Source organism: Enhydra lutris, unplaced genomic scaffold, assembly GCF_002288905.1.
Source record: "Enhydra lutris kenyoni isolate GAN:26980312 unplaced genomic scaffold, ASM228890v2 scaffoldscaffold25, whole genome shotgun sequence".
NCBI lineage: Eukaryota > Metazoa > Chordata > Mammalia > Carnivora > Mustelidae > Enhydra > Enhydra lutris.
In genome coordinates this window covers 9,230,894-9,253,390 of record NW_019154109.1, presented here as the reverse complement: position 1 = coordinate 9,253,390, position 22,497 = coordinate 9,230,894, and the positions used below count along the sequence as shown (strand labels likewise).

General features: G+C 53.9%; 1 protein-coding gene across 1 annotated transcript in view; it reads right to left on the bottom strand.

Annotated features, from left to right (window-relative positions):
- LOC111151024 (Ras association domain family member 5) overlaps window positions 1–15,262 on the bottom strand; it is a 73,196-nt gene extending 57,934 nt beyond the window's left edge. Inside the window, exon 1 of the mRNA XM_022508730.1 lies at window positions 14,809–15,262. Within this exon, the coding sequence (XP_022364438.1) occupies window positions 14,809–15,262 (454 nt within the window). The remainder of the gene's footprint in view (window positions 1–14,808) is intronic.
- Window positions 15,263–22,497: the final 7,235 nt, after the last annotated feature.

Genomic DNA, 22,497 nt, shown 5'->3' with positions numbered 1-22,497 from the left:
GCAACAGGCCCCACATGAACTCGTCAGCCACTCTAGCCAATGACCACACTATGGAGCGCTCTCGGGGTGCGCTGGGCTCGGCCCAGGTCTCCTCTGCATGGTGTGTGGGGTGCTTCAGAGAGCACCCAAACATCACCCCCGCAGGCCTGAGTCAAGATAGTCTTAACCTCGGAACAGGGCCCCCACAGCGAGTCCCCCACGCGGATGTGATTCCACTTAAACCAGAGCCCGATGCCCTGTCTGACATCACCACTTTGGCCTCCTTGCTCTCTCCCCAAAGTCAAAAAGCTGGCTCAGCTCCCCTCCCAACCCTAAGATTCTGCCCTGAGCATGTGGCGAGAAGCTTGCCAAAGTCTCTTGGAAAAAAAACCCACAGATGACTAAATGCCCAGCCATCTCCCCCGTCAGGACTGGCCTTCCCAGCCTCAGCGCCGCCCGCCCTCCCCGACCCAGACAGCAGAGAGCCGGGACCCAGCGGAGCCGGTGGGTGGCCTGGGGGTGCAGACAGCATCCAGCCCCCAGCACAGCAGATCTCTGAGTGAGAGGGAAGGCTGGCTGCCGACGGAAGCTCGGCTGGGGCTGGGGGGTACATTCCATTCACATGCTCTGCGCACCCACAAATATTCACCTGCCCAAGAATATTCACCTTGTCATCTGAGGAATGCAAACAGGAAGGGCCTCTGATAAGGCCAGAGGAGTATTTAAAGCTTCCTCATCAGCCTTAATAGTACCCTGGTCAGAGCAAGAGTGGCTAGCTGCTCCTTCCATGGGGAAACTGAGGAACGGGGTGGGAGCCAGAGAGGTCTCTGCGAAAGAGCCCCCAGGGGCATGATTGCTGACCCAGAAATGCTGGGCATGGCCTGAAGGAGGGAAAGGACCGGACAGCCTGAGCTGGCCCCACGGCCTTCGAGGCCAGCCAGGTTCACCCCACCTGAGAGGCTCTAACCTCGTCCTGCCCCCAGCCGGGGGGTCGGGCACTACTTCCTTGCCCACGTAAGCCCTGGGCAGCAGCATCCCTGCGCTCTGACCTCAGGAAGCCGTTCCAAGGATGAATGCAGAAGCAAGCATGGAAATCCTTTGGGCTCTTCAGGGAAAAGGCACTACTGGCCTGTGAAGAATCCTTCCTATGCTCAGAGGTGGGCTGGGCGCAGCCTGAGCCTCCCGCCCCTGTCCTCACACTCTTTCCTGCCCCCCATGAGCCAGCCCTGGGAGACAGGCAGGGGGCGGTCCTTTCCCTGTCACTCTGGGCAGACCTGCGCAGGGCTGGGCCCGGCCTGAGTGACTGATAAACTTGGGAGGGGAGAGAGAGGATCCCAGACCAAAGCCTCAGCTGAGGGGAGATGTCAATTCACTTCCGCCTAACAACTCTGCAGGACCAGCAGGCGAACACACACGTTCATTACCAAGTCTAATTAGGCCGGCAGACAAGTGGCATTAATCATTTTTGACTGTACCTGGGATTCAAGCCCCCTTCCCTCCATAATCACAAAATTTCATGCTCTGATGAGGTGGGGGGACAATTAAGCCCACATTTCATGCTTTCACTTTCATCTCTCCAGAAGACAGGAAGCAGGGAGGAGAGGAAACAAGATACAGCTTGGGGACCTCGGGAGGCCTCCCTCAAAGCATTCCAGATCTGTTCTCTGTCCCCAAATACACACACACACACTCACTCCACTAGGACTCTTCCTAGAAGAAAACCCCAATTAGGGCCCAGGGCAGGGGAAACTGGAGACAGGGTTCCACTCTCTTTAAAAGCTCAGTGTCCTTTTCCCTAACCTCCCCAGCCAAACAGGGGCCCGAGTCCGTGAAAAGACTTCAAGCCACACACTTCAAAGCTGCTGGGCATACTAGACAAATAAAATACTTTCCAGGCGCCCAAGAGTTCTCGGGTCTGCTGTAGGGTAACTCAGTGTCAATGTCCAGTAACCTCTTCCACAAAGAAATCATGGCAAGAGGGGACTCCCCAGGATCCCGTGGCTGTCGCATGGGCGGTTCCAGTCTTCACAGAGAGGTGGGCTGAGCCCAGCCATCAATGAAGTGACAAGGCAGAGCTGGGAGGGCTGGCCAGGGGGGCCCTGTGGGACACCAGTCTCACCCCAGGAAGTCCCCTGTCCCTGAGGTTCATGAAGAGCACCTCCTCTTCACATCATAATTACACATCTATCAAGTAGGGGGTAGGATAAGGAGCCCCAGGGCTCCCCTTTCAACCCTATAATTCCAATCCCATAACACCTCAGAGTCCTGAACGAGGGACGACGGCTCCAGAGAAGCCCATGGGCATTTACTGCATCGTGCAAGGTGTGTCCCAGCATCCCTCCTTGCCTGTGGAGTTGGACTTTGGTTTCCCCATTTTCCAGACTTTCTCTGGTCCGGGATGGCTTGCATACCCACAAAACGAGATGAACAGTAAAAGGTCAACTCTGTGCCTTCTATAGAAGAAAGGGTCCAAAACCTCTAACGGGTGTTTACTGATCGCAAAGCCAAAGGGCAGCGGGTAACTCTGCAGGGTGTTTGCTGCCGGCCCTGCATCCCCGGAGTGCTGGAAGTGGGCCCTCACCACTGCTATTGCCCCCACCCCAAAACACACATGCCCCCACAGAATCTCTCTCTCTCTGTCTCTCAGTATCTCTCTCTCTCTTCCAGTTCCCACTGGAGTTCTTCCCTTATCTACTAAACACGATTTTTTAATCCTGGAAATTAACATTAACTCTGAACCTCCTGACAGGCAAATCCAGCCTTACCCAGAGTCAGTTACAGACCTGGACATAAGGGTTAGGCTAGGTGGGAAGGTCTTTCACTGCAGAGGCAGGCAGGCAGTGGGAAGACAGCTTCCTAAAATTTTCCTTATTAAAACTCCATATTGCTAACATAGCTCCCACCCATTGTCAGCCTCCTGCCCAGACAGAGGTCCTTTCTGTACCACTGCCCTTCTGCTTGTTTCCAAGAGCAGAGAGACTTAGGAGGAAAAACAAGCCACCGCCTTCACCAAATGCTACTTACTGACGCTGCTCTGTGCCTGGCACTTTGCTGGGCGCAAGTGATACAAAGACAAGGCGCCAATGTCCCAGTGCTCTCGAAGCCACTGGCATTCAGCAGGGACACTCCTCAGCCACAGGAAGCAGAAGTGTTTCTGGAGGACGATTCAAACCCACACATTCTGTGATGCTCACGGCACTCACTTCCCTTCTTAGTTCGGCCACGCAGGGTTCGAGAACTGTACTCGCTGCTTGGAAAAGTGACCTCAGAGGTGTCACGAGCTCAGACAAATTGTGACAGCTGTTGGATGGGAGGGGATAACACTAACATTCATATTGCATTAAACGTTCATAACGCCTTTTGCCAGGCACTCTGTTAAACACTTTACATACATTAATTCACTTAATTCTCACATTAACACAATGCAGTAGGTAACGTTTTTATCCCCACTTTTTTATAACAAGGAAGCAGAGCACAGAAAGGCCCAGAATGACACAGAGATTAAGTGGCAGAGTAAGGATTCGAACTCAGGTCTTCTGGTTTCAGTCTGTTCTCTTAATCGCTGTCTGCTGCTGCCTTTTTAAAGTCATATTTCTGAACCTTGCTTTTTGAAACAAAGATAAAACACACCAAGCCCACCACGGAATGAGATCTTCAACTTAAAGAAAGATGCTCAGTGATTGTGGCCAGCTGTGTCTCCGCCTGCCCACAGCTCATCTGCACCTCAGAACGTGTCTCAACTGTTTCCATCCAGCCACGGGTCCACAAGCAGTTAAATATTAATAATGACAAACACCAGCTCTGCTCCCTCTCTGGTATTCAGATATCCCTGCTTGATGGAGTCCCCAAATGCCTTACTACAGACTAGAATTCCAGTGACCTGGATTTGCCAGGGTTCCAGAACAACTAAATCCATGACGGTGAGAATAACGCCCCCGTCTGTGTTTAGAGAATCAGTGGATACAGTAAAGGAGCCTCGACCCTTGAGAGGGTGATCGTTGCCAAGACATCCACGGGCAAGTTTCATGTGATTCTACTATAAGGTCAGGAGCCTTTATGGAGTGACAGCAGTCCTCCACCCACAACACACGCCTCTCTAAAGTTTGCTCTTTCCTTTTGTCTTAGCACCTAAACGGTGAGTTCTGGTGGTGGAAGGAGCACCACCTCCTTTCCCCTCCAATCTTTCCCTTCCACTTGACACTGGCTTAGAATGTGAACTTTCCTTCCCTGACGCTAGGAAGCACCCTGCCCAGCCTCTGCTGTGAACTAGGGGGGGCGGGCAAGGTAGGGTTTGCCTGATAGGGAAGTGGCTGCTGCAGTCAGATGGGAGCCCCCGGCCTTTGGGCAAGGGGGAAGGGCCTTTGCTGACAGATACAACCCACACACCATTTCCAGAGACGCTTGTTAGGGGCTCTGCCCTCCTCTGTGCTTTGTACTTCAGATATTTAAACTATCTCTATAAACACATAAACACATGGATGTGGATATCCTCCACCAAATATGACAACCACAAATATGGGGGTGGGGAGAAGGCACCCCTTAAAGAAATACACACACCTGAAAATAACCCCAACCTCCAAGAAGACTGCAAATTTGCTCAGTAAGTCTACACCCTGGGTGTCTAGTGGTCCACAGTCCAGCTTTGAGAAGAGTCTGACTCCAAAGGAGGCTGGAGGGGCCTGAGAGCTCCGGGGAGGAAAGTACTGGACAGGAAGTTGGGGAATTTTAAAGCCTGAGGACTGGTGCAGTAACCCAGGAGGAGGAGGAGGAGGAGATGGAGGGGGAAGAGGAGGAGGAGGGGAGACAGGGCATTGCCAAATATTTAGAGCAGAGTCCAAAGGTTTGAGGGTCAGAGGTGAAAGGCAAAGGGGGGCGGGGCACAGGTCCAGGGTGACCTCAAGCTCACGTCAACCTTACAGCCCATTTTCATTCAAAGCCTAACCAGGTGGGCGTCTGGGTGGCTCAGTGGGTTGATCCGCTGCCTTCGGCTCGGGTCATGGTCTCGGGGTCCTGGGATCGAGTCCCTGGGATCGAGTCCCACATCGGGCTCTCTGCTCAGCAAGGAGCCTGCTTCCCTCTCTCTCTCTCTCTGCCTGCCTCTCCGTCTACTTGTGATCTCTCTCTGTCAAATAAATAAAAAAAATCTTAAAAAAAAATTTTTTTAAATTAAAAAAAAAAAGCCTAACCAGGTCTCTTTCTTGTCCCATCAGTGTGCCCTAAAGGAGAGGCGTACCACAGGGGGGCATGTGCCAAGGGCCTGTACCACCGGCGACAAACAAGCCATATTCCCATTAACGCTGATAAGCAGGGGTCAAATGGCCATATCAATACCAGTCTCATGACCCACTGTCAAGAAGCTTCAACCAAAACAAGAGAGTGCGTGTGAGACAACGGAATGACCTTGCCGCGGTGGTCATCATCCCCAGCCTGACAACACTGACTCCCAGAAGCCACCAAGTCCTTAGTGGGGAAGTTCCCAGAAGCCCTGTCACCCAGGCTGAGATGGACAACAAGCACCAGCACCAGACTGGCTGCAAAGCCTTCCAGGAAAGCCACTGGGGATTCCAGAAAAGGAAAGCCAGAGATTCCAGAACTCATCTGCCAACATCTGGCCATCTGCCAGACGAGGCCAGTTTTAGACGAGGGAGGGCCAGTCGTCCTGGCCTGCAGAGGACTCAGGTGTGCATGGAAATAAAGGTGCATTTACACATCTGTGCTCCAGTGCCCGGGTGTTAGATCCAGAAGTCAACACCTGTGGGTTCAGGTGTGAGCTCTGCTAGACCTCCTGCAACCACCATCCAGGGTCCACTCCCCTGTGCTGTTGTTTGTCCCCAGGTCACAGAGAACACGGAGTGGCATCTGAGCCGAAGGCCATGTCCTCCGGCCCACTTAGAAAAGTGGCAGAAAAACCTAAGCTACACTCTGTTCCTCCAAACTGGGCCTCCTGTCATCTGCCTTCCTCCTAGGAAATCCGGGTAGAGGGTCCCCCCGTGTTAGATCACCCATCACGGCTGAGGGCCTCAGTACATGGTGCAGGAACAATAAAAACTTGTTTGTAAGCTTGACAATAAAAGCTCATTGTTTGCAAGTCCTTCATTTAAGACAGAAATGCCCTATAATGGCACCCTTCCTTAGGCCTGGACATTGGTTCTTTCTCCCTCATCCTTCCTCAGGGAGACTGGGCTGCCCATGGCTGCCCTCTAGTTTACCCAGCAGCTTCTGCAGAGAAGAGGCTGGTCACAAAATGACACTTGGAGCCATCAAGCAAGGGTTGGGAGATCCCCAGAGGTTCTAAAACTCCTGCCTGGGTGAGCCCCGGATGGGGTGGCATTCCCATTTCCACTCTCAGGGAAGGCAACACGCATGCTAGAGAACTTCTACTAAGAGTCACAGTGAATGGCAGAAAAACCCTTCCTGAAGGTCCCCCTTTGGGCTCGAGGATTTACTGATCTCACTTCTCCTTTCTCCTCATCACAGAGCTGTTCTTTGCAGGTTAAGCCATCGGAGGAGCCAGCAGGAGAGAACTGGCAGACACGGGAGGATAAGCTTTGGGAGGCTCTAGAATCTTCCTTCCTGACCCTGTGAAAGCTGGAGAGATAGAAAACTGTAGGGAGGGTCTAGGAGGAGCATTATATGGGGGCTGGGGGCTTTATGCGATGAACTCTCATAACCCAGCATCTAAGCACCGACCAGATGACCTGCCTGCTGGGGTGGGAGCCCAGCCAAGGCCTAACACAACTGGGAGAAACAGCCTTCCCTATCTCAAGGGCGGGGGCTACCATACATTCTTACCTTGAAATGCCCCATTCCCATAAAGGGAACTCCAGATCACTCTTGAAAATATTTGTCACCCGAATATGCATTTACATACCGGTTGTCCATCCCTTTCTCTCACAGATCAAGTTACAGCTGGGATCTGTTGTTCCCTTGGATAGTATGAGGGGTTTTGTTTTCTTTTAAATCCTTTCCTCCCTTGCAGAAAGGACACAATTGTTTCAACAGAAACCACAAAACCTCCAGCTTCCATTCAGCTTTGAATGGAAAAAACAGCTTCCTCCAAGTCAGCAAGGCGAGTAAGCAATGATAGCCACATGTAAGACTGACCTGGAGAAACAGAGAGGGTCAGAGATAGGGTAAGAGTTGGGGCAGGGGGTTCCCCAGATTCGCTGGTCCCCATGTGGCCACACCACCGCCTGGGATAGGGCCAGAGGTCCGTAAGGCAAACCTCGATTTATATTAAAGCCCCTAACCAGCCCTTCTTCACCCTAACTGTCCCTTCTGAGACGCAACCTGATTTTGCTGTGGTTCCTGGTCATGAACTTTGACCCTCGGTCAGGGCAAGGAGGAGGCATAGAACAGGAAAAGACCTCCTACCTGTATTTCCAGGCCAACAGTACATACTCCGATCACCAGTGGGGGTGAGGCAGGGCCAGAGAAAGACTTTCTTCTTTTAATTTGGGACGTAGAAAAACTTCACCTTTTGTTCAAAGATCTCATGATTTACGCATGGTGAAAATCTATTTAGAAACCACATGTTGGAAACAGCTTAAGTGCAGCCAATCCTCGATTATCCAGGCACTGGCTGACCGCCTAGCTGGCACATGGCTCATCCACCCATTGGCTCACCCTCTTTTTTATTCTGTACCTCTTTTTATGGACATTTCAGCATTCGTTGGTGGAAGGGGGGCAGACGAAGGAGGAGGACTCAATGAACTTGTGTGTTCGAATGACATTAGCTTATAAGGCAAAATGCTGTGTTGGGTTCTGGTGCTGGTTTTGCTACTTCCCATCTGGGTCATCTTCGAGTAGTCCTTTGCCTCCTTAAATGCTGTGTTTTCTCCCCTGTGAGAGGGCCATGATCCCACCAGCCCCAGCCCACCGTGCAAGCCAATGCAGAAGAAAAGGCTTCAGGGGCCCCTGGGTGGCTCAGTCATTAAGCGTCTGCCTTTGGCTCAGGTCATGATCCCAGGGTCCTGGGATCAAACCCCGCATCGGGCTCCCTGCTCAGCGGGGAGCCTACTTCTCCCTCTCCCACTGTCCCCTACTTGTGTTCCCACTCTCACTGTCTCTCTGTCAAATAAATAAATAAAATCTAAAAAAAGAAAGAAAGAAAGAAAGAAAGAAAGAAAGAAAGAAAGAAAGAAAGAAAGAAAGAAGGAAAGAAAGAAAAGGCTTCAGATGGGGCCAGGCCACCTCCACTCCCACAATTCTTGTCATTCTCAACTCACTTTGTTTCATGTAAATACTCCCATCCTAGCAGGCTCATGGGACACCAATTTGTATCTACAGCAAACATGAGGATAATTCTTTTCCAGAGCCAACATTCAGTAGAAACAAAACATGAAAGGATTAAAAAGTCAATAAAAGGGGGACAAAATACAAAAGGATTAAAAAAAAAAAAAAAAAAAAAAAACCCAGGGCACCTGGGTGCCTCAGTCCGTTAAGTCTCTGTCTTCGACTCAGGTCATGATCCCAGGGTCCAGAGATCAAGTCCTACCTCTGGGTCCCTGCTCAGCAGGGAGTCTGCTACTCCCTGACCTTTAGGTACGACTTCTTAAAGGTCCATGTAAGCCAAGGTTTCATTCTCTAGCAGCCACTGCAGACATCTGGGTAAGACCTGCCCTGCCCTGGAAATGTTTGTTCAAGAAACAGGGAGGGGGAGCCGAAGGTGGGGTGCAGGCCCTCTCCGGCAGAATAAACATGAGCCAGCCCCGCTGTGGTCACAGCTGAGTGACAGACCCTGCTCCCTGCCTCCCAGTGACAGGCAGGAATGAACACACTGGGCTCTCCAGCACCACCTTCCTACAAACCCCTCGGTACCATGTGAGCTCAAGCTTTTCTCCTTGATGCCCTCCATGAAGCCAAAGCGGTCGGCGTGGGTGGGTAGGAAAATCCTGAAGAAAAGCTGGGATGTTCTACAGAAACGAGCAGGCACCAGACCCCTCAGTCAGGACAGGAGAGTCTCCACAGGGAGGCCACGCACCTGGCTCCTTGCCGGGACAGATCCCTGCTGTTCTTCTTCCTTCCTGTCCCAAAGGGGCAAAATAGAAAGCCAACATCCTTGCTTGTTCTGTGGGTGCATCTCTCAAGAACTTTCTCTATGCCAAGAACCACAGGCAGGCGGCAACAGGCCCCACATGAACTCGTCAGCCACTCTAGCCAATGACCACACTATGGAGCGCTCTCGGGGTGTGCTGGGCTTGGCCCAGGTCTCCTCTGCATGGTGTGTGGGGTGCTTCAGAGAGCACCCAAACATCACCCCCGCAGGCCTGAGTCAAGATAGTCTTAACCTCGGAACAGGGCCCCCACAGCGAGTCCCCCACGCGGATGTGATTCCACTTAAACCAGAGCCCGATGCCCTGTCTGACATCACCACTTTGGCCTCCTTGCTCTCTCCCCAAAGTCAAAAAGCTGGCTCAGCTCCCCTCCCAACCCTAAGATTCTGCCCTGAGCATGTGGCGAGAAGCTTGCCAAAGTCTCTTGGAAAAAAAACCCACAGATGACTAAATGCCCAGCCATCTCCCCCGTCAGGACTGGCCTTCCCAGCCTCAGCGCCGCCCGCCCTCCCCGACCCAGACAGCAGAGAGCCGGGACCCAGCGGAGCCGGTGGGTGGCCTGGGGGTGCAGACAGCATCCAGCCCCCAGCACAGCAGATCTCTGAGTGAGAGGGAAGGCTGGCTGCCGACGGAAGCTCGGCTGGGGCTGGGGGGTACATTCCATTCACATGCTCTGCGCACCCACAAATATTCACCTGCCCAAGAATATTCACCTTGTCATCTGAGGAATGCAAACAGGAAGGGCCTCTGATAAGGCCAGAGGAGTATTTAAAGCTTCCTCATCAGCCTTAATAGTACCCTGGTCAGAGCAAGAGTGGCTAGCTGCTCCTTCCATGGGGAAACTGAGGAACGGGGTGGGAGCCAGAGAGGTCTCTGCGAAAGAGCCCCCAGGGGCATGATTGCTGACCCAGAAATGCTGGGCATGGCCTGAAGGAGGGAAAGGACCGGACAGCCTGAGCTGGCCCCACGGCCTTCGAGGCCAGCCAGGTTCACCCCACCTGAGAGGCTCTAACCTCGTCCTGCCCCCAGCCGGGGGGTCGGGCACTACTTCCTTGCCCACGTAAGCCCTGGGCAGCAGCATCCCTGCGCTCTGACCTCAGGAAGCCGTTCCAAGGATGAATGCAGAAGCAAGCATGGAAATCCTTTGGGCTCTTCAGGGAAAAGGCACTACTGGCCTGTGAAGAATCCTTCCTATGCTCAGAGGTGGGCTGGGCGCAGCCTGAGCCTCCCGCCCCTGTCCTCACACTCTTTCCTGCCCCCCATGAGCCAGCCCTGGGAGACAGGCAGGGGGCGGTCCTTTCCCTGTCACTCTGGGCAGACCTGCGCAGGGCTGGGCCCGGCCTGAGTGACTGATAAACTTGGGAGGGGAGAGAGAGGATCCCAGACCAAAGCCTCAGCTGAGGGGAGATGTCAATTCACTTCCGCCTAACAACTCTGCAGGACCAGCAGGCGAACACACACGTTCATTACCAAGTCTAATTAGGCCGGCAGACAAGTGGCATTAATCATTTTTGACTGTACCTGGGATTCAAGCCCCCTTCCCTCCATAATCACAAAATTTCATGCTCTGATGAGGTGGGGGGACAATTAAGCCCACATTTCATGCTTTCACTTTCATCTCTCCAGAAGACAGGAAGCAGGGAGGAGAGGAAACAAGATACAGCTTGGGGACCTCGGGAGGCCTCCCTCAAAGCATTCCAGATCTGTTCTCTGTCCCCAAATACACACACACACACTCACTCCACTAGGACTCTTCCTAGAAGAAAACCCCAATTAGGGCCCAGGGCAGGGGAAACTGGAGACAGGGTTCCACTCTCTTTAAAAGCTCAGTGTCCTTTTCCCTAACCTCCCCAGCCAAACAGGGGCCCGAGTCCGTGAAAAGACTTCAAGCCACACACTTCAAAGCTGCTGGGCATACTAGACAAATAAAATACTTTCCAGGCGCCCAAGAGTTCTCGGGTCTGCTGTAGGGTAACTCAGTGTCAATGTCCAGTAACCTCTTCCACAAAGAAATCATGGCAAGAGGGGACTCCCCAGGATCCCGTGGCTGTCGCATGGGCGGTTCCAGTCTTCACAGAGAGGTGGGCTGAGCCCAGCCATCAATGAAGTGACAAGGCAGAGCTGGGAGGGCTGGCCAGGGGGGCCCTGTGGGACACCAGTCTCACCCCAGGAAGTCCCCTGTCCCTGAGGTTCATGAAGAGCACCTCCTCTTCACATCATAATTACACATCTATCAAGTAGGGGGTAGGATAAGGAGCCCCAGGGCTCCCCTTTCAACCCTATAATTCCAATCCCATAACACCTCAGAGTCCTGAACGAGGGACGACGGCTCCAGAGAAGCCCATGGGCATTTACTGCATCGTGCAAGGTGTGTCCCAGCATCCCTCCTTGCCTGTGGAGTTGGACTTTGGTTTCCCCATTTTCCAGACTTTCTCTGGTCCGGGATGGCTTGCATACCCACAAAACGAGATGAACAGTAAAAGGTCAACTCTGTGCCTTCTATAGAAGAAAGGGTCCAAAACCTCTAACGGGTGTTTACTGATCGCAAAGCCAAAGGGCAGCGGGTAACTCTGCAGGGTGTTTGCTGCCGGCCCTGCATCCCCGGAGTGCTGGAAGTGGGCCCTCACCACTGCTATTGCCCCCACCCCAAAACACACATGCCCCCACAGAATCTCTCTCTCTCTGTCTCTCAGTATCTCTCTCTCTCTTCCAGTTCCCACTGGAGTTCTTCCCTTATCTACTAAACACGATTTTTTAATCCTGGAAATTAACATTAACTCTGAACCTCCTGACAGGCAAATCCAGCCTTACCCAGAGTCAGTTACAGACCTGGACATAAGGGTTAGGCTAGGTGGGAAGGTCTTTCACTGCAGAGGCAGGCAGGCAGTGGGAAGACAGCTTCCTAAAATTTTCCTTATTAAAACTCCATATTGCTAACATAGCTCCCACCCATTGTCAGCCTCCTGCCCAGACAGAGGTCCTTTCTGTACCACTGCCCTTCTGCTTGTTTCCAAGAGCAGAGAGACTTAGGAGGAAAAACAAGCCACCGCCTTCACCAAATGCTACTTACTGACGCTGCTCTGTGCCTGGCACTTTGCTGGGCGCAAGTGATACAAAGACAAGGCGCCAATGTCCCAGTGCTCTCGAAGCCACTGGCATTCAGCAGGGACACTCCTCAGCCACAGGAAGCAGAAGTGTTTCTGGAGGACGATTCAAACCCACACATTCTGTGATGCTCACGGCACTCACTTCCCTTCTTAGTTCGGCCACGCAGGGTTCGAGAACTGTACTCGCTGCTTGGAAAAGTGACCTCAGAGGTGTCACGAGCTCAGACAAATTGTGACAGCTGTTGGATGGGAGGGGATAACACTAACATTCATATTGCATTAAACGTTCATAACGCCTTTTGCCAGGCACTCTGTTAAACACTTTACATACATTAATTCACTTAATTCTCACATTAACACAATGCAGTAGGTAACGTTTTTATCCCCACTTTTTTATAACAAGGAAGCAGAGCACAGAAAGGCCCAGAATGACACAGAGATTAAGTGGCAGAGTAAGGATTCGAACTCAGGTCTTCTGGTTTCAGTCTGTTCTCTTAATCGCTGTCTGCTGCTGCCTTTTTAAAGTCATATTTCTGAACCTTGCTTTTTGAAACAAAGATAAAACACACCAAGCCCACCACGGAATGAGATCTTCAACTTAAAGAAAGATGCTCAGTGATTGTGGCCAGCTGTGTCTCCGCCTGCCCACAGCTCATCTGCACCTCAGAACGTGTCTCAACTGTTTCCATCCAGCCACGGGTCCACAAGCAGTTAAATATTAATAATGACAAACACCAGCTCTGCTCCCTCTCTGGTATTCAGATATCCCTGCTTGATGGAGTCCCCAAATGCCTTACTACAGACTAGAATTCCAGTGACCTGGATTTGCCAGGGTTCCAGAACAACTAAATCCATGACGGTGAGAATAACGCCCCCGTCTGTGTTTAGAGAATCAGTGGATACAGTAAAGGAGCCTCGACCCTTGAGAGGGTGATCGTTGCCAAGACATCCACGGGCAAGTTTCATGTGATTCTACTATAAGGTCAGGAGCCTTTATGGAGTGACAGCAGTCCTCCACCCACAACACACGCCTCTCTAAAGTTTGCTCTTTCCTTTTGTCTTAGCACCTAAACGGTGAGTTCTGGTGGTGGAAGGAGCACCACCTCCTTTCCCCTCCAATCTTTCCCTTCCACTTGACACTGGCTTAGAATGTGAACTTTCCTTCCCTGACGCTAGGAAGCACCCTGCCCAGCCTCTGCTGTGAACTAGGGGGGGCGGGCAAGGTAGGGTTTGCCTGATAGGGAAGTGGCTGCTGCAGTCAGATGGGAGCCCCCGGCCTTTGGGCAAGGGGGAAGGGCCTTTGCTGACAGATACAACCCACACACCATTTCCAGAGACGCTTGTTAGGGGCTCTGCCCTCCTCTGTGCTTTGTACTTCAGATATTTAAACTATCTCTATAAACACATAAACACATGGATGTGGATATCCTCCACCAAATATGACAACCACAAATATGGGGGTGGGGAGAAGGCACCCCTTAAAGAAATACACACACCTGAAAATAACCCCAACCTCCAAGAAGACTGCAAATTTGCTCAGTAAGTCTACACCCTGGGTGTCTAGTGGTCCACAGTCCAGCTTTGAGAAGAGTCTGACTCCAAAGGAGGCTGGAGGGGCCTGAGAGCTCCGGGGAGGAAAGTACTGGACAGGAAGTTGGGGAATTTTAAAGCCTGAGGACTGGTGCAGTAACCCAGGAGGAGGAGGAGGAGGAGATGGAGGGGGAAGAGGAGGAGGAGGGGAGACAGGGCATTGCCAAATATTTAGAGCAGAGTCCAAAGGTTTGAGGGTCAGAGGTGAAAGGCAAAGGGGGGCGGGGCACAGGTCCAGGGTGACCTCAAGCTCACGTCAACCTTACAGCCCATTTTCATTCAAAGCCTAACCAGGTGGGCGTCTGGGTGGCTCAGTGGGTTGATCCGCTGCCTTCGGCTCGGGTCATGGTCTCGGGGTCCTGGGATCGAGTCCCTGGGATCGAGTCCCACATCGGGCTCTCTGCTCAGCAAGGAGCCTGCTTCCCTCTCTCTCTCTCTCTGCCTGCCTCTCCGTCTACTTGTGATCTCTCTCTGTCAAATAAATAAAAAAAATCTTAAAAAAAAATTTTTTTAAATTAAAAAAAAAAAGCCTAACCAGGTCTCTTTCTTGTCCCATCAGTGTGCCCTAAAGGAGAGGCGTACCACAGGGGGGCATGTGCCAAGGGCCTGTACCACCGGCGACAAACAAGCCATATTCCCATTAACGCTGATAAGCAGGGGTCAAATGGCCATATCAATACCAGTCTCATGACCCACTGTCAAGAAGCTTCAACCAAAACAAGAGAGTGCGTGTGAGACAACGGAATGACCTTGCCGCGGTGGTCATCATCCCCAGCCTGAGTGTGTGTGTGTGTGTGTGTGTGTGTGTGTGTGTGTGTGTGTGTGTGTGGCGGGGCGAGGTATGCACTTGTCAGGGAAAGGGGTATTTGTTAAACACAGCACCACCGTACCTGGGCGGTAGGCGGTCACTAAAGCATACCCGCCAGGCGGCTAAGAGCAGAGTCTCCCGGGCCTGTCTCCCTTCGCTGAAGTGGAGAAGGGCAATGCCCGTCCCCCGCGCCAGCCCCGCGGCAGCTCCCGGGCTCGGACTGCGGGCTTCCCGCGCGCCCCTCCCCTGCCCTGCCCCTCACACTCACTAGCGCAGCGCAGCGCCTGCCGCAGCACCTCTCGTCCGCACAGGTCGCACCAGCCCCGGCCGCTCCGCAGCGCCAGGTCGGCGAAGCTGTGACCCTCGCCTCGCTCCACCGGGACGCGGGGATCCTGCGGCTGCTCGAAGATGCTCCGCACGTCGCGGGGCCGGGGCGCCCCAGGCCGCCGCCGCAGTCTCTGCTGCAGACCAGGCCGGAGAGGGCGAGCGGGTCGCGAGGCCCGCGGTTGGGGCTCCGGGTCCCCCCGGGCCGCCCTCCGGGCGCCGCGCCCCTCGTGCGCCCCGGGCGCGGTGGAGAGGGGCGCGGGGGCGCAGCGGCGCGAGGAGCGGCCGGGGGGCGGCGGTGGCTCGGGGCCGCTCAGGCTCTGCAGATAGCGCGGCGGTTCCGGGTCCAGGAGCAGCCGGTAGGGACGCTGCCCGATGGCCGGGGACGCCATGGCCATGCCGGCCGAGCGCGGCGGCTCGCAGCGGTGGCGCGGCTCCCGAGTCAGCCTCGAGAGAAGGGCGGCCCCACACTAGCGCGCCTTTAAAGGGACCGCAGCCTGCAGGGCCGGGCGAGGCGGGGCGGGGGCGGAGAGACCCGCGCGCGGCAGGAAGGCGCCCCGGGGAACTACCGATCTGCCAAGCGGCGGGGAGCCGGGGCGAGCGCGGGTTTCGGGGTGTCTGCGGGAAGCAGACCCGACGACTGGGGCAGCTGAAGAGGAGTTGCTGTCGGGACCGTCAGCCTTCAGCCCTGCCTCCTTCCCTCTCCCACCACTTGGAGGTCCCCGCCTCCACCGCACCCCCGCACCCCAACACGCCCAGGTGAGGGAGCGGGCGGCAGGGAAGGGCTTGGGAACTAGCTGGGGATGGGTCTATGGAGAGGTCCCTGGGCCAGGTGTCCGCGCGCCCCCCTCCCGCTTCTCCTGCCCACGGGAGGGTGTGCGCCCTGGCGCCCCTTCGCCGCAGCCTCCAGGCTAGCCGGCAGCGCGTGGGTCGGGCAGGCCCGGCCGGCGCTCCGGTTCCCGCAGCAGCGCCGAGTCGCGTGACTCCGCGCGACGGGGGACGCTTCCGAGGCTGACCGCGGGAAGCCGCCTCCGCGGCGGGCTAGGCTGTCAGCCTGCGACTTTCACTCTTGCTGGATTTCCCCTCCCTGGGCGGCCCTGCCTGGTAGGATATTCCTTTCCGGGAAAATGGGGGTGACGCGATCCTGGGCCCTGGATCGTGAGAGCGCTCCCTCGCCCCATGGCTTGGGAGAGCTTGCCTTCCCAAGTCAAACCCGCCTCTTCCCACAGCTGCTCCAGGAACCACTGTGGAAACGCCAGCCCCGAAAGCCCCACGCTGCCTTAGGGACGGACAGCTCACTTGTGGGACCGAGAGACGGATTGCGTTCTGCTAGCGCCAGAGCCGGCTTCATAACTTCCATTTGAATGCTCTGATTTCACCATCTTGAAAGTCTTAATAATTTTTGAATTATTATTCAAAAATTAGTAACATTTCGATAATTTCCAGCATTTTTTCTTTACACTGGGTCCCACAAATTACGCAGCCTGTCCTGATCGTCTCACGTGGGCGGGGAACAGGACTAGCTGGGTCTTTAAACAGGCCAGCTGCATGATCCGGGGCCCTCTCCGGCCTCTACAGTTGTTTGTTTGTTTTTGTTTGGTTTTTGTTGTTGTTGTGTTTTGGGGTTTTGTGGGGGGGTTTTTGCCTGTAAATTAGTCTGGGGCTGGGAAGACAAGTAAATGCTTTTGCGATCCGCCACTCTGACGCGGTGATCACGGACTATCCTCTTACAACTTGGGGTTCAGTTTGGTTGATTTAACAGAAGTCGCCAGCCACCAACTTTGGAAACAAGCTAAATTCCTCTAGACTTGAGACGCATCCTCTCCTTCCCAGGCCAGGGATGGGACTCCCCCTAGTGTCTGGTAGGGGAATCTCCACTTTTGTTTTTTCTTTCACCCTGGAGATAATTTTTAGGTAATTCCTGAAATTTCAAGAGTCAAGTGGTCAGGGAATTCCCAGACCGCTTGGGTCCATGGCTTTTCCTCCGTGGTGGCGGCAGTCAGAGAGTCGTCCTCATTTGTAGTGGAGGACATGTGCTGGGTCCCCGGGGTCTCACCAGAGGCTGGAGCTTCTCACCTGAGGAGGTGATTTCCGGGCACAAGGGAAAAGAGCCAACCTCACAGAGTTCCAGAGCAGAAGGAACTGAGATGAGGGAGGGTGCACGATGAACCACCCCTTTTACTCCCCTCCCCCACCTTTCTGCTCCTCCCTCTGAACCTTGCTTTCCCTCTCATCCGTGGTTTCCAACTTTGGCGTGCAATCTGCTGGAGGGCTTGTTAAATCCCAGATTACTGGCTCCACCGCCGGAGTTTCTGAGTCAGTAGGAGTTTAGGGCTGAGATTTGAGATGTTGCATTTTTAACAGATTTCCAAGTGGTGTTGCTGCTGCTACCTTGTGCCCAAGGAGTCCACTACTCTAGATCTAAGGTGGTGATAAGGTGGGCTTCACCATTTTCCCGCCATGGGGCAGGTAAGCTTCAGTGGACACTCTGAGAAGAACTCATTAGGAGGGGAATTTGCTATCCCTGAATGCCTTCTGCTGAATGTTCATGCAGGAAAGTACAGTTTGCCTTTTTGGTCACTTATTCCCACCTCTTCCATTTTTTTTCTGCAAACGGCTTTCTCGGGGCTGTTGCAGAAACCTGCCATGCATGTAAAGATCTGCTTGTACCCACCCCTCTGTTATCCATCCCATCACCACAGGCTTGAGGCTCATTGGAGGAGATCACTGCCTCCCAGGAGGCAGGGAGCTGGGTGGGGTCCAGGGTGTGGACCCAGCCTGAGCTCTGGGTGACAGCTTGGTGTGGCAAGAAGAAAAGACCTGGCAAAGAGCACATCACTGAAAGGCCAGTTCTGAAATGCCATTTGTGAAATAATTACCAACAATTGCCATCTCTGTCCTCTGTCCCCCTCCTTGCCCCCCCCAAGCATGAGTTTGGGCAGCCCAGCCCAGATCCCCTAGATAGAGTCTCATGGGATGAGTGCCTCCTTGAGCCCGGGGAAACTGAGGACCATCTAGAACAATCAGATGTAAACCCCTTCCCAGTTGTCTGAGCTGCACAGAAAAATTGACTTTCCCTTCCTGCTATAGCTCTGATATGCAGGAATGGGGGTGGCTGCTCTCAGCCTGGAATGGTGGAGGAGATTGTGCCCGGCCAAAGCCCCACACTTGGCTTCTGGGATGGGAACGGAGATGAAGAGGGAGATACGTTAAGTTCATGTAACCAACCCAAAAAGTTTATCAAGTTTATCTTAAGGTTCATCTGCCTGAGCCAAGAAATTGAGATCGGGAGAGGTAGTTGCCACCCCTGACCCCCAACAGGAGGCTCCTTGCATCCTTTGATACCATCTTTCCCAGCCCAGTCCCCTTCTTCCCTGAAGGAGCAGCCCCTCCCACAACACACGCACACACACACACACACACACACTCTCTCTCTCTCTCTCTCTCTCTCAAGAGTCAGTCCTCCTTCCCCAGAGAGGAAGTACTAAATAAACTCCAGTCTCACTGGAGGGTCAGGACGATGCCTGGAGTCGTGGAGAGTTGATGCTTGAGGTTCAGAATTGTTGGGATGCTCTTCGGTCAGGCAGGCCACCAGGGAAAGACCACAACGTCTGCCCAGACACCTCCACTGGCAGATTTTCCCATGTTCGCAGATCCTCTTGGTTCATAGCCATCGACTTTTTTTTCTGTGTGTGACTCACTCCCAGAGGAGTAGGTGTGCTGTTTTTATTTTGGACCAAGGGGAAGGATTATGACAGTCGTTTGAGTGTGTGGTCAGTGTGTGAGGTCACTTCAGAGGTGGTCCAGAGCGTGCTGGTTCCTCCATGGGGGGAGGGGGCTGGCAAGCTGTTTCAGGGCTGCCCCCACCCCCAACCACCACCGCTGAGCTTCCCAGTAGGAAGGAAAGGGGAAGGACAGAACGCATCCTGACTTTCTGAAGGGGAAGTTTTTGGTTTTGTTTGGCTTTGAGGCATCTGAAGCCACTGAAATCCCCAAAGCATGTAGGGGACCTCCCAGTGATTCTGAGAGACCAGCTGTTTGCATGGGCTCGCCGGGCCAGTCAGGACAGGTTAGGTTATGCTGCGGTAATAAACAGCCTGCAAACCTCACTGCCTTTAAACCAGAAACTTCTTTTTCACTCCTATGACTTGCCCTCTGCCAGCTGGCAGGGAGGCTCTTCCCCAAAGCCACTCAGGGCCCCGTGCTGATGGAGCGGCCACCACATCTCACATTGCCAGCCATAGGGCCAGAGGGAAGCCAAGAGACCCCGGAGGCTCCCATGCATTGAGCCAGCCCCACAAGGGGAGCAAGAAGCGCAATGCCGTCATGTGCTCAGAATGGGGAAGGAGCTGAAGTATCTGGTAAACAGCACCCAAGGCAAAGCTTCAGGGGCACAGAGCAGTTCTTCATTTAAACAAGTAGCTAAGTGAGCGGGCGCTGCTGTCAGTGCTAAAGGTCCAGGAGCGAAATGGACATGTTCCTGAAGCTTCCATTTGGTGGGAGAGCCATTACAACCATGCAGACATAATGTTGGTAATATCGGGTCCTGAGTACTTTATAGTGAAAAGTAAAGCACGTTAAGAGGACAGAAAAAGGCAGGGACAACTCTTCGGTTCAAGGATCAGGAGAGACCCCTCTGAGGAGCAGACCTGAATGGAGGAAGCCCTGCATCTGCCTGAGCAAGGGTGGGACAGGCTAAGGCAACAACAGCCCCGAACTTTCCGGTACCTTAGGAACAGGAGTTTGTTCCAAATGTGTATCCCCAGACTCCACTTCCAGAGATCCAAGAAGTCTGGGTACTGGCTGTGTTTTCTAGGAGTTGATTAAAGTGCCTCACCAACCCCACTCTGAAAACGGGAGCAAGTGGGTAGCGGGGATCGTGCGCCCTGATGTAGACATCTGAGGGGAAATGCTCTCACCCTTGTTGAGCGCAGGGTTATAGCTCGGCCGGCAACTTCCTTCCCTTATTGGGCAGCCTGTTGGACCCAGAGCTCAGCCTCCCAGGGGGTCCAAGTAATGGGATTCAGTAACACCTTCTGTTGCTAGACTGTGAGCCGGGACCATAATAAAATGTTGTTGGAGAATTAAAATGTTTGTAAACGTCTCTTATCAAATGCTATGTGTTATACATATTTACTCAAAAAATACGCATCCAGTGCTTACCATGGGCTGGCACTTTGGGCTTGATTGACTTGCTCTCCATGGCAGCTCTGTGAAATGGCTGACATTCCTATTTTACAGGTGAGAAAACTGAGGCTCAGAGAAGTCATGTGACCGGCCCCAAAAGGTGTCATGGTCTGGACTCAAACGCATGATTTTTGGCTTTGCATGACCCAGCTGGTATGGTAAAAAGGGCCGTGTTTAAACATCTCTGATCTCACTTTGTAGATGGAGTTTAAAGAATCAGCAAAATACTTCCCCATTTTTCTTTCCCTGTTGAAATCCTGTTCAACATTCGAGGTCCAACCCAAATGCCATGGAGCTTTGCCAGGGCTGCCCAGACCCGACCCATCACTCTTTCTCCTGGGTTCCTCCAAGTCGCTTGTGTCTCTAACCCTCACATCATCCTGATGTGAGTCACAATTACATTGTACATTTTGCCTTCCCCACTTGGGTCTTGCTGGCCTCTCTGATCACACAGTCCAGGGAAAGTAAGAGGTGCGCCTCAGTGTTGAATAAAATGAATTCAGCTGTCAGCTCCCACCGGTACCTGATCCCAAACTCATCTCTTAACACCCTTTAGGCCATGGCCCCTGCAGGGTGAGGAGACCAGGAATTGCCTGGCCCGATGAGAACGGAAGGCACCCAGTGACCTGCGGGGGCTGGGTGACAGTGGTAGTGTCGGGAACTCTAAGACTCACGTGCATCCTCCCAAGTTGATGGTCACTGGGGTGGATTTCTTGCCTCCTGGGCCACGGGTGAAGGTTGGTAGGGCCCCATCCCCACTTCAGGTGTTGGGTTTTCTCTTGGTCACCGAGTGCCACCGAGTGCTAGTGTTCCCACGGGTAACAGCTAGGTAGGTCCTTGACAGTACTTAGGACAAGAGGACAAACGAGGGTGGGAATTCAGCAGGGATGTGGGGGCTCCTGGAAAGGTGTCCCCATGCCGGGTGGGGGTGGGGGGGCTTGTTGGCCAGGATTCAGTGATGCCTCCCCTGTCCACCTCTCAATTACGGAATTTTTCCATCCCAAGTCATCCACCAGACTTATGATAAGCCCGGTTGTGTGTACGTTTCTTCTTTCCATGTGGAAAAACTCAGCTATTCCAGGTGGATTTGTCAGCAGCTTCTCCCCCTCAGCCAGAGGGGAGGCTCCAAGCCACAGCCACTCACATTCCAGCACTAAGCCTGCGTGGGGCCCATCACTGTGGCAGGAAGCCAGGGACCGGGACTGGGACAGACCAGTACGAGCACTGTGGCCTGGGTGGCCTTCCAGGCTAGCCCTGCTCTCACCACAGTACCCCTATGCCCACACACGCCCCACCCCATTCCTTCTGGGTCTCTATCTTGTTCCCCTCATTTCTGTCCCCTCCCTCCCATCCTCCTCCTCCTTTTCCCTCTCCATCTCTTTATCACGCCATTCCTCTCCGTCCTCCCTCCCACCCCCTCTCCTGTCCTCATTCCCATCTCTCATCTCCCACCCACCCACCCACCACACACACAGGCCATGTCTCTCTGCAAAAGGGCAGGGAAAGGACCCAACTGCTTGAAGGAGCTCCCAAGGGAAATAATCAGAAGTAGCCTTGGATTATTTCCCTTGGAAGCTCCTTCAAGCAGTTGAGGCCTCGGCGCTCCCCCCCCCGCCCCCCGCCACTGGCGCCACTTGCCTAAAGGTTCTCTGCAAGGAAAAGGGAAAAGAAGCCGGGAATGCCATCCTGGGCAAAATCCCGGAGGCAGCTCGGAAGTGAACCCCGAAGGGCTCCTTGTGGAAACCCTCTGAGGCTCCCCCGCTGAAGTGAGACAGCCCCGTGACAGCAAATGGTAGGGTGCGGTGGGAGAGCAGTCGGGCCCTTGTGGGGGTCTCTGCTGTCCCCTAGCCTGGCTCCCCTGGCCTCAGCGGTCAGCTGGGGATGGAGGTCGGGCGGGGGGGGGTTTAGTCAGGCGTCTACTGCCTCCTGCCCTTTGCGGGGGCCATTCACGTGTCCTCTGCAGGGTGTTTGCAAACTCTGCCTCAGGGTTCTCCAGCATTAGCTTGTGTGAGAATCACCGGGTAGCTCATCAACAATGCGGGTTCCTGGGCCACACCCCAGGCTGCCTGGAATCCTGTGGGTGGGTCCCAGAAGCTCTGTTTTGAACCAGGACAGCCTCTAAAGAGGACACCGAGGAGCTCCTGAGAGAGACTGCCCGCGGCACTAGGGCATGGAGGGAGGTACCAGGTGGCCTGCCCTTCTCGCGTGGGGAGCTGGGACGCGCCCCTATGTCCTCCTAGAGAGGCCCATTTTTAACAGGCCCAGCCTGTTTTAAGAGGATGCTCCCCGTGAATCTGAATGCCATGTGGGTCCTTCCCAGACCTTTGTGACAGAACTGAGCCACTGCCTGGCCCGGCCCAGTGAGACAAGAGAATCTGTTTCTTGACCTTCCCCTGCTCAGGGGCCTCACAGCCAAGTGAGGTCAGGGGAGGCAGGGTGTGCAGAC